This window comes from Stegastes partitus, unplaced genomic scaffold (assembly GCF_000690725.1).
Source record: "Stegastes partitus isolate 25-593 unplaced genomic scaffold, Stegastes_partitus-1.0.2 Scaffold1333, whole genome shotgun sequence".
In the NCBI taxonomy this organism is placed as follows: domain Eukaryota; kingdom Metazoa; phylum Chordata; class Actinopteri; family Pomacentridae; genus Stegastes; species Stegastes partitus.
This window is the reverse complement of record NW_007579064.1, coordinates 164,347-176,103: the sequence shown is the minus strand read 5'-3', so window position 1 is coordinate 176,103 and position 11,757 is coordinate 164,347. Positions and strand designations below refer to the sequence as shown.

At 42.8% G+C, this 11,757-nt stretch overlaps 3 protein-coding genes across 3 annotated transcripts in view; all 3 read left to right on the top strand.

Annotated features, from left to right (window-relative positions):
• LOC103369810 (DEP domain-containing protein 7-like) overlaps positions 1-3,014 on the top strand; it is a 12,784-nt gene extending 9,770 nt beyond the window's left edge. The window contains 2 exon segments of the mRNA XM_008298626.1: positions 970-1,045; positions 2,803-3,014. Of these exon segments, the coding sequence (XP_008296848.1) occupies positions 970-1,045; positions 2,803-3,014 (288 nt within the window).
• An 883-nt stretch (positions 3,015-3,897) lies between these two features.
• Positions 3,898-11,757, top strand: part of LOC103369809 (T-complex protein 11-like protein 1) — a 24,150-nt gene continuing 16,290 nt past the window's right edge. The window contains exons 1-3 of the mRNA XM_008298625.1: positions 3,898-3,985; positions 4,692-4,974; positions 5,196-5,332. Of these exons, the coding sequence (XP_008296847.1) occupies positions 3,898-3,985; positions 4,692-4,974; positions 5,196-5,332 (508 nt within the window). The remainder of the gene's footprint in view (positions 3,986-4,691; positions 4,975-5,195; positions 5,333-11,757) is intronic.
• On the top strand, positions 5,947-10,931 carry LOC103369807 (T-complex protein 11-like protein 1). Its single transcript, XM_008298623.1, has 4 exons — positions 5,947-6,040; positions 7,548-7,697; positions 9,678-9,810; positions 9,888-10,931. Exons 2-4 carry the CDS (start codon positions 7,556-7,558, stop codon positions 10,105-10,107), a joined length of 495 nt encoding a protein of 164 aa, XP_008296845.1. The 5' UTR covers positions 5,947-6,040; positions 7,548-7,555; the 3' UTR covers positions 10,108-10,931.

Below are 11,757 nucleotides of genomic sequence, written 5' to 3'. Positions count from 1 at the left end.
CAAAGCCAAGTACAGAAACACTGGAAAAGCAAGTCTGAACCCAGCTTAGAACTCAGTCCAACACCAGCCTAAATGCAGTTCAGAGCCGACCCAAAAGCAGTCTAAAAAACACTGGCCAAAACCAGCCTGAAACCAGCCTACATCCAGTTCAGAACCGGTCCAAACACCATTTCAAAACACGAGTCCAAAGCCAACTGCAAAATGATGCAGAAGCCGAGTCTGAACCCAGCCTAAGACCGGTCCAAACATGGTCCAAAACCAAGTCTAAAAGCTGTCCAACACCTAATTCAGAACCACCCAAGAACCAAGTTGATCAAAACAGCCCAAAAACAAAAACAACACGTCGGTGCACGTCCTCCAGAACATCTGCTGTCCGTGTCGGAGCTGAAAACGTTCCGGTCCGACCAAAACCTGCAGGTTCTGTGGGATGTTCTGGACACATCTGGGATTCTGGTACCATGACATGTCCAACAACACCTTCAGGAAACATATTTCCAACATATTTGTTTGGTTATTGAGACGCAGTGACGTACCGATGAGGTTTTAATATAGTCCAACAGAACAACTAGAATTTAAAAGATTCTGGAAGTCCTCTTTGCTCAGTTTGGGTTTAAGTCTCTGCTTTGGGTCGAGCCTTGATGCTTCAATCTCCTGCACGTTAAACGGCCACGTTATCAAACTCCGCTTCGGTTTTCTGTCATAAATCCACGGCTGAGTCCGGTTTGATCAGTCCGGCTCACTTCTGGTTCCTTTTTAGGTAAACAAAGAGCAAAAGCTGTTGCTCTGATTAAATGCTGTTTCATCTCAGGATGTTCTGGAGACATCCAGAGCTGCTGGAGCTCGCTGTTGTGTCACTAAAGTGGTCCAGTTGAGTTCGAAAACTCGTTTTAGGAAGAAAAAAAAGATTCAGTGAAACAGCTAACTGGTGTAAGTTCATCAGCAGGTAACTGGTGGTTCTTTGTGCTCCAGATACCAGGAGCTCTGCACAAAGGAGTGAGCGACAAGCTGGCTGTCCTGGTTCAGGGGAGACAGCCCGACGTCACAGGTAAAGACCAGTGGTCAGCGGGGCGCAGCATCCAGACAGCAGATTGTTCCTCTAGAGGTGTTTGATTTCTCTGACAGCTCAACTCCTGGTTTTGGTCCAGTTCAGAACCAGCTGTTTCAGTGTCTGAAGCTTTAATGTAGCTGAGCTGTTTGTCATCCGTCAAAAATGAGTCAAAAGCTGCCCAACATTTCCTTAAAGTCGTCTCAAAATTAGTGTAAAATAGGTCACAAGTTGTTTAAAATGACATTAAAAGTGTCCAAAATGTTGAAATGACTTTAAAAAATTACTCAGATTTGTCTAAAATGCCTCAAAATGTATCTGCAGTTGTTGTCTTTAGATTTTGACAGCTGGGTGCATGTAAAGAACAAAGTTTTGATTGAAGTTTTTAATAGAACTCATCCATCAAAATTGAGTCAAAATAACATGAAAGTGGTTTGAAATTTCCTTAAAACCGTCTCAGTTGTCTCAAAATTAGTCAAATTATTCAAACCTGTTCAGAATAACTACGAATTGTTTAAAATTACATTAAAAATGTCCAAAAATGTTGAAATGACCTAAAAAAATTCTCAAATTTGTCCAAAATGTCTTGAAATTTGTTCACATTTTTTGTCTTTAGATGTTTGATTGCAGTTATTAACAGAACTCATCCACCAGAACACAGTGCAAATGACCTGAAAGGTGCTTAAATTAAATGACAATTGTCCTACGTTTTTCAAAATGTGTTAAAATTTGACTAAAATCTTTCTGAAATGACGTGAAAATATTCACAGTATTTTGAAACTGCTGAAATGCCAAAGTGACTCAGAACTGATCCAGATTATCTCCCGACTGTGACACCTGGATGGATGTAGAACTGATCTGGTGTCAGGTTCTACCAGAACTCAGATGCGTTTTTCACCCTGAAATAGTTAATTATCAGAAAATGCAGAAAATTTGCCTAGAATCACACAAAAATTCATCCAAAATGACTCGAATGTTAAGCAAGACGACTCAATTTGTCCAAAATGATTAAAAAATTATCCAAAATTGCACCGAGTGACACAAAAATTGATCAAGATAACTCATGATTTGTCTAAAATGACTCATAAATGATCCAAATTGACTGAAAATTTGCTCAGAATGACGTTGAAATGATCTAAAATGACAAAGATTCGACTTAAAATGACTCAATAATTGTCCAAAATGATTTCAGATTTTTCAAAATTACTCAACAGTTGTTAATTCTAGGAAAAAATGTTGCTGAACAGAAACCAGGTCCAGTGTTGAGACTGAGACACCTGGATGGATGTAGAACTGATCTGGTGTCAGGTTCTAGCAGAACCCAGATGTGTTCTTCGTCACAAAGTGGTTAAATTACATTAAAGGTGTCTAAAAATTCATGAAAATTGTCTTAAATTTCTCAAACTTTGTCCAAAATGACAGAAACCTGTTTAAAGTGACTCAAAATGTTCCAAAAGGACACAAAAGTCATCCAGAATTACTCAGATTGGTCCAAATGACTTGAAATTTTCCCTCATTTGTTGTCCTTTGGCTGTGACACCTGGATGGATGTAGACCTGATCTGGCTTTTAAATGAGCTCAAATGTGTTTTTTATTATTCAGAAATTGCTTAAAATTACAAAAAGATGATCCCAAATTACAAAGAAGTGTCCAAAATGACAGAAACTTGTCAAAAATGACTAAATGTTCAAAATGACTCAAAACGACGTGATGATGAAAATCCAGTCTTTACATTAACTCTGTGCTCGGTTCTCCAGGTTCTACGTTCTGCCTGCAGGTTCCCCACCGGGCTCACACTGAGTCCACAAAGAGAACCACCAACCAGGAGCTGTGGAACCTCATCAACAGCATCCACCTGGACTCCAAGATCTCGGCCAAGGAGAGGAAGCGTCTGCTGAGGCAGTTCAACCGAAGCCACCCCGAGATCTTCCAGCAGTACTTTGGAGACGCTGCCGTCGGCCAGCTGTAGCCGGTGGAGCTCCGTCTGGGCCGAGAGGAGCTTCTCACCTCAACCGGCTGCTTCTGGTGACCGGCTGGTTAGTTAGACTGGTGTTAACTAACTAACCAGCTGTTTGTGGTGACCATCTGGTTAGCTAGACTCACTAACTCGGTGACCTGTCGGTGGTCTGTTATACCAGCTGCAGGATGTCTTTGCACATGTTTGCTTTATTATAACAAAATGAAAATAAAGTGCTCATAAACTCGCAGCCGTCGCTTCTGTTAAATGTAGTTTTAGAGAACAACCAAGCTGTACGACATGAGATATACATATATATATATATATAATTATGTTTCACTGGTTGATCAAACTAAAGCTTCTCAGATGTCGCTGGTTTTAACAGCTGGTCCTTTAAAAATAAGAATTTTATTGTTTTAATCTTTAAGAACAAATGGCTGTTGTTTCTTTTGTTTTTTTTGTTCTGACATTTCGACACTAAATAAGTCAAACATTCAAAAAATCAACCTGTCAGGTGTAAACATAGCTCTACCTCCACTAGCTGATCAAAGTTTCCTTTAATTTAATTCGACTGTGATTTCAAAACAAAATTAATTTAATTCTTTAATTTAAAAAAAAAAATTAGTTTACTTACACTTAAGTTAAATTTCTACAATTACTTATTAAATTTGATTGCAATTAAAATAATTGTATTTAATTACTTAGAATCTAATTACAATACAAAATAATNACAAACGTGGTTCTGAGGTCCTACACATGCTCCACAACTCACCACAACGTCCACACACATCAGGACTGGTGGAAAAATGTTTAAAGGAACTGGGCACGTTAATGGCAGAGTGGCTCCACAGCGCCCCCTACAAAGTCTGGTTGAAGCTGTGTTTGAGCCAGAACTATGAACTTGGTGGGCATGTGTAGCGGGTCGGGCAAAGAAGTCCACCAGCGTGATGACCAACAATCGTACGGCGAGGACCCGTTGGTCGGTGAGGTTTGTTTGTCAAAAATGATCTTTTTTCAACATGCGACTGTTAATTAGACATTTTTTTTAAACTACCTTTAAATCAGCAACACATGTAATTATTTGTTGTTAATTGAAAGAAAGATTTTGGGTGTTAAGGATTGAAAAATGGTAAATAAAGTTTAAACTGTTAATGTGCAGATTTAGTGTGTTTTGTTTTTATTTCCTTGAGACGCTCAGTCTGAGATCCGTCTGTGATCAGTTGGTTTACTGAGATGGTTTCATGGTAGAAGATGATTCTGTTTGGGTCCGTCTCATTGTGTTTCCATTATTGTGTCTCTACACTGTCAAGAAAAAAAAAGTTGTTTGTTTGTCTGTTTGTTGTTTTTTTTAACTGTAATTTTGGGATTTGGGACAGAAATGGATCAGAAAGTGTAAAGAATGTTTCCTGTTCTGTAAACTGAAGGAGGTACTAGAAGGAGACTAGTGAAGGAGGCCACCAGGACTCCTATGACTCCTCTGAAGGAGGTACTAGAAGGAGACTAGTGAAGGAGGCCACCAAGACTCCTCTGAAGGACAGAAGTATACACTTTTAATGTTGACAGCCCTAATGCACATTTATGTGATAAATACAGGCTTTATTTTTATTTCTATTCTTTTACAATGATGTGGCGACCCCCTGAAATGATCCCAGTTTGAGAACCACTGGTTTACGTAATGGGATGTTGCAGGAGCAGTGGGAGCGGTGTGTGAGGTCTCCGGTCTAACCCGTCTTCTTCCTCGTCCCGTCCAGACTCTGCTCTCTTTCTTGCTGCCGGGCCACGGCCGTCTGCGCTCTCGTATCGACGAGGTTCTGGACCTGCCTCTGATCCAGCAGCAGGCCGAGAACGGGGCCCTGGACATCGGCCGGCTGTCCCAGTTCATCGTGGGCATGATGGGCTCGCTGTGCGCCCCCTGCAGGGACGAGGACATCAGCAGGCTGAAGGAGATCACCGACATCGTGCCTCTGCTCAAGTAAGGAAGCTGTTGTCAGCTCTGCATGCTCCAGCTCGTAGTTTAGTTTAGTTCCATTACAGAGCAGAAGGCAGCGTGGAGTGACGTTACTGCAGTCGAAGGGTTGGATGAGCAGCTTCCTCCTCCTGATGCAGACTCACTGAGAGCCCAAGTGAACCATCTTCAGAGAGCGAACTGTCCTGATAACCACCTCTGTTCTCCTCCTGCTGCCTCCCTCTCAGGGCCATATTCTCAGTGCTGGACCTGATGAAGGTGGACATGGCGAACTTCGCCCTGAGCAGCATCAGGCCTCATCTGATGCAGCAGTCCGTCGAGTACGAGAGGAACAAGTTCCAGGAGTTTCTGGAGAAGCAGCCCAGTGAGCAATCTGTCTTCCATTAAGTCAGGTTATGTATTATTAATGCTGCAGCGTGGTGCAGTGGACGGGAGTCTGCAGGCTGCACTCATCCTGTAGGCTGCACACTTAGAGGATCAAACAACACAAAGTCAATGAACCACATCTAGAGAAAGTTTCTGCCTGACCGCCTCAGAACATCTGGTTCTGTATCTGCAGCACCTTCATCTACTGACCAGAGTTCTACCTTCAGACTGTGAATGTTCCAGAGGTCCAGGTCCTTGAAGTCCACAGAGGAGGGTCCAGATTGATCACNTTCCTGATCATTACAGTTTAAATACTTTTGATTTAATTAACGGTAGCCGGGTTGCGTGAGTGCGCATGCGGGAGGAGGCTCGGCTGCTACGTCACGTTCACCACGCCCCAAACCCGGAAGCAGCGGCTCGGTTAGCGGCAGCCCGGCGGAGGAGCTGAGGTGTCTGAAGCTCCGGTTCCCGGGATGCAACAAAGCCCTCCTCCGGCTGAAGGCGGTGCGCGGCGGCGGAGAAGCTGCGAATAAATCCGAAGCAGCGCAAACTCCGCTGTTTGTTTGTTTGTTTGTTTGTTTGTGGAGCAGCGGCTGCGTGTCGCCGCTCCTTTGTTGTTGTTGTTGTTTAGCTGAGTCAAGCTAACCGGGCGGAAGCTGAGCTCCGCAGCTAACGGCCGCGTCTCCTCCGGGCTGCCGGTGATAAGGTTAGTACCGCAGGGCAGGGAGGCGGTGGATTTCCCATGAGGCTTTGCTCTGTTTACTTCTGCTAGCCGTTAGCTGTTAGCATCACCGCCCCGCCGCTGTCCGGGTGACGTCATCAGCCAGCAGCACAAAAACAAACCGGTTTGTGCCTCAAATAAAAGTCCTGTCACTTTATACCAGAACCCAACAGAACCACAGCTCTTGTAGGCCATCTAGTACACAATTCTGAATATTTTGCTCATTCAGAAACCCTGTGTAATATCCGTTTTTCTGAATATATAAATATACCACCTGTTCTACTTACAGATAATATTTCTATCTATACAATAATTTGTGCAGAACCACTGATGCCACCAGCTCCTCAAGTGCTGCTGCTCTACAGGTCACACAAGAGAAATAAATGTCACTGTGTTAGCTTGGAGTCAGACAGTTTTTTGTTTTTAGATGTTAAAAAATCAGTGCATCAGAAGTATTAAGATGGTTGTATGTTGTGATAATTACTTTACAGACTTTGCAACAAAAAAACTTTATATAAAACAGTTCAGTTTTTTTTTAAAAATGAGTCAGAATAACTTGAAAGTTGTCCAACATTTCATTAAAATCATTTCAAATTTCTCAAAATTAGTGTAAAATAGCTCACAAGTTGTTTAAAATGATATCAAAAGTGTCCAAAGACGTTGAAATGACTTTAAAAATCTACTCAGATTTGTCTAAAATGCCTCAAAATGTATGTCTTTAGATTTTGACAGCTGGAGCGCATGTAAAGAACAAAGGTTTGGTTGCAGTTTTTAATAGAATTTGAGTCAAAATGACGTGAAAGCGATTTGAAATTTACTTAAAACTGTCTTGATTGTCTCAAAATTAGTCAAATTACAAAAACCGGTTCAGAATGACTCACAAATTGTTAAAAATTATATTGAAACTGTCCAAAAATGTTGAAATGACTAAAAAAAGATTACTCAAATTTTTGCAAAATGTCTTGAAATTTGTCCACATTTTTTGTCTTTCGATGTTTAATTGTTGTTATTAACAGAACTCCTCCACCAGAAATGACCTGAAAGATGTTTAAATTAAATGAAAATTGTCCTACGATTTTCAAAATGTGGTCAAATTTGACTAAAATCTTTCTGAAATGATGTGAAAATTGTGAAAATATTCGCAATTTTTTGTTGAAATTGCAGAAATGTACAAAATGACTGAACAAAATGTCAAAACAGAACCTAAACATCTCGGTCCGTATTGTCCTTCGGTGCTGAGGTGGGAGTTCAGAAAGTAAAAGCTGATTCTGATGCGTCACTTCTTCAGCAGCGTTCTCAGTCGGAGCTGCAGTCGGTGGAGTTTTGTCGTCTTAGATTTGTGCGACATTTATTTGTAGAACTAGTGCGCTTGTATAATTTGGTTTATTTTTATTTTTTGTACTCATATCCCTCAAATGTTTACATAATTCCTGAGCTGATGTAATTTGCCCACTGTGGGGTTAATAAAATCTGATCTGATCTCATCCTGCAGACTCCAACATGCCGAAGGAGGCGGATCAGCGCGAGGGTGGAGGAGACAAGGAGGCGAAGGACGAGAGGAGGCAGGAAGCTTCTGAGGAGACGGTGAGGAAGAGGGTTCGGGCGAACACTCCGAGTCCCCACAGAGGAAACACCCCACAAGGTGAGCATCGCTTTAGTTACAACTACACGGACAGGTTCAGTCACATAAAAGGTCCATTTTGAAGCTTCCTTTTCATGGTTTTGCTCACGATAAACACCAAAGATTAAGACTCAAAAGATGATTAAAACTTGGTTGAATCTAAACCTTCGGACCTTTTCGATGATCCTCTGGCTTCATACGATCAATATTCTGTGAAATGCGAACAGCTCAGAGGTCAAAAGTCCTTTAGACTGTTTTCCTTCGTTGTGTCTGCTGCTGCTTGTCTTCTAACAGTAAACAGAAGCTGTGACCATATAACGCCAAAGGACTGGTTTTAGGATTTTATTGTGGCTCGTAAATGGATCAGCACCGTCGTATTCCTACATCTTAACACTCCACACGTTCTCTGGCACAAGACTTTCCATCGGGATTCATAAATCTTTTCTGGCTCATCTCGTCCGGTTAGAGGAACCAGATGCTGTAGCCGCTCAGCTCAGCAGCTCTTCGTTAACACGAACACGTGGGTTCAGACGAGAACACAAACAAACCGGGTCAGAGGAGAAGGAGCTGTTCTGGTGCAGGGAAAGTACCGGCTTCACGGGAACGCTCCTCCGGGGGTTTGGAGACAAACTCAAATTAACTCTTGTAATTCCCACCGCTGTCGATAAGCTGTGCTGTGGGGAAGAAAGCGCAAAGATTTTTTAATCGAGAGTCCTGTTGGGTTCCAGAAATGTGATGCTAGAAGCCTCAGAAGTTGGTGGAATTTCCAGCAAAGACTGTATTTTAGTAGAAAATATGGATCCATTTACACATATGTACACTGACAGGGACCTTCTATGGACACAGTCGCATCTTTGTTTAAAACGTGTGTGTTTTTTTCAGAAATTATTGGACAATTTTTAGTAAATTGGGACCATCTTTATGTAATTTTGATCAAATTTCGAGTCTTTTTGGACACATTTTAAGTAATTACATTCAAGCTGCTGGTCATCTTTATTGAAATGTGTGGATGTATGCATGTTTCATAATGTTAAAGGCCTCAACAGTTGGTGAAATGTCGACCAAAGACTCTATTTTTCGTAGGAAATCCGAATGCATCCATATTTAATATACCTACAGGAACCTTCTGGGGATCAATGGTGTACTTTTTTCGAAATTGTATGTTTATTTCCATTTTCAAGGGACAAAAAAAATAATAATAATATTGCCATTTGGGACATTTTTGAGTAATTTGGGACCATTTTATAAAGTTAAAGGCCTCAACAGTTGGTGAAATGTCAACCAAAGACTCTATTTTAGTAGGAAAATCCAAATTCATCCATATATATACACTGACAGGAACCTTCTGGAGGTCAATGCCAACCTTGTTTGATAAATTCAGCATTTTCTACTAATTTAAAGGTCAATAATTGAACATTAGACGTCTACTGGATCCATTCAATCATCTGGAAGCTATTCTTTCTGTGTCCTCATGACATTTAAAGATATTGAATCTTCTAGCTTTTAAAAAAAATCTCACAGACAATGTTTTATAGGACTCAGTTTTGAAGACAGCACAGCAACGTGTTTCCTGACTTCTGTCTAAGTAATTCTTCCGAACTCCCACATTATAACCAAAGAGATTAACAGTTAGCTCTGACTGGAGAAATATCATTTGATTATTCTCTCTCTGGTGTTTCCTAAATCTTGGCACAACGCTTCATGTGACAGAAGAGTGGAACATTGTGACTTCCTGTTCACGCTCGTAGCTTTAAACTGGATTAAACTGGATGCACGAGAACAGAGACTTGGACTGGAGGCGGGCGTGTTGAACAGAGAGCTTTGTGGAGACGCTGACGGCTGGATGAGGAGCAGATTAGTTCACCTGCCTGCACCACATTCACCTTAAATCCTCCTGGAAGTCGGAGATAATGCACCCAGCTAATGCAGCAGCAGATTGTTCCTCAAATAAAAGAAGACTTGCTTGTCATTTTGCTCCAATAAACGTGTTCTTCCTCACAGCCAGCCCGCCAAGGTTTGTGTCCGTGGAGGAGCTGATGGAGACGGCCAAAGGAGTCACCAACATGGCGCTAGCTCATGAAATCATGGTCAACCAGGCGTTCCAGGTCAAGCCCACAGAGCTCCCTGAAGGAAGGTGAGGGTTCGATCTGTAGCTTTGATCGATTCTTTTCCTGCCACAGAAGTGAGTTGATGTGTTTTGTCCCGGTGCAGCTTGGAGCGCAGGGTGAAGGAGATCATGCACAAAGCATTCTGGGATTGTTTGGAGGCTCAGCTGAAGGAGGAGCCGCCGTCGTACGACCACGCCATCAAACTCCTGGCTGAGATCAAAGAGGTGAGTGTCGGCATTCTTTACTTTGGTTTTGGTGGCGTGACGGTCGATCGGAAAGGTCTGGGATTGGTTCGTGTTGCAGCATCCATGCGACACTGCTAGCGTCGCGGCTACCATCAAGACGAGCAACAACTTGAACAGGAGAAGAAGAATCAGGATGCTCAGTGTTTTCCTCAACGAACATGAAGCTTTGCATCATGATTTCATCGCTGAGGTCAGACTGTCGATGAAGAGTTCTGAGCAATTTGTGAACAGCGTTATCAATCAATAACTGAGTAATGATCATAGCTGACATACCCTGACAGAGCTGTTTGAGTCCATCATCCAGTCAGCTGGACGGACGCTGTCCTCCAGCTCATCGTAGATGTGTCATGAACCGCCACCGACGTCGTTGTCATGGTGTCCGTTGCTAGCTAAACCCCCATGATGCTCTCTGCTGCCAACGTTCCCCTCTTTGGAAACATACAACAGTCTTCTATCTTATGAAACAGTGAGACACTCCCCCTGGTGGAACAAGTGGGTATTACAGCTGATCTACAGTACATTTCCTGACATGTACGACCTTGTCAGTTAAATTATTGTCAATCTGTGAAATTATTTACAATCATTAACATCCTGAGTACGGAGGCATCTGAGAGAGAACATTTGGCACAAACAACCTGAACTGTGACACGATGACGTTCGGATCCTGTCCGTCGGGTCACATCCTGGTGAGCACATAGTTTTTTGGTCACAACAACAGAATCGTCGATCTCCACCCGTCCTACTGACGAGATACGTCTCACCGTGACGTCTTCCTCTTCGACGAAGTCAAATCCAAGTTGAAACATTACCATTTTGACCAAGATAGGCGATTCAGAGCAGCGGTTCATGTGTTTACATCAGTGGTTCTCAAACTTTATGAGCCACGACCCCCAACATAACGTAAGTTTGTGTTTGTGACCCCCCGCTTAGAATTTTTAATATATCATGAGTAATAGCTGTGTTGTTTATGCATTAATGCGTTAAAAATCCATCCATCCATCCATTTTCTTCCACTTACCCGGGGTCGGTTTGTGGGGGCAGCAGGCGGAGCAGGTCGTCCCAGACTTCCCTCCTCCCGGCGATGCTTTCCAGCTCTTCCTGGGGGATCCCGAGGCGTTCCCAGGCCAGCCGAGAGATATAATCGCTGCAGCGTCCGCATTACTGCAGATGCCGCAGCTTCCCGTCATTCGTGAACAAGATCCTGTGATACTTAAACCCCCCCCCCAGAGGTGGCAATCCACTGATTTCCAGCAGAGGACCATGGCCTCAGACTTGGAGGTACTGATCCGCATCCCTGCTCCTTCGCACTCAGCTGCAAACTGCTCCAGTGCGTGCTGAAGGTCAGGGTCTGATGAAGCCAACAGTACCACGGCATCTGCAATAAGCAGAGACGAGATCCTGAGGTCCCCAAACCGGACACCCTCCTCACACTGACTGCACCTTGAGATCCTGTCCATGAAAACCACAAACAGGATCGGAGACAAGGGGCAGCCTTGGCGGAGTCCAACACCCACTGAGAACGTGTCCGACTTAATGCCGAGAACAGCTGTTGTGTTGTTGAGCATCAGAGTTTGTTGTGTTGCTGCTGCTTGTGTTGTTCATAGTGTGTTGATGAATGAAGACATGAAGCTGAACATGAAACGGCTTCAACCAGGAGTTTATGATCCAACCTGGTTGTTGTTTCTACAAGTTTTTAACTCTGATATTTGGAACAATTTACTGTAATTT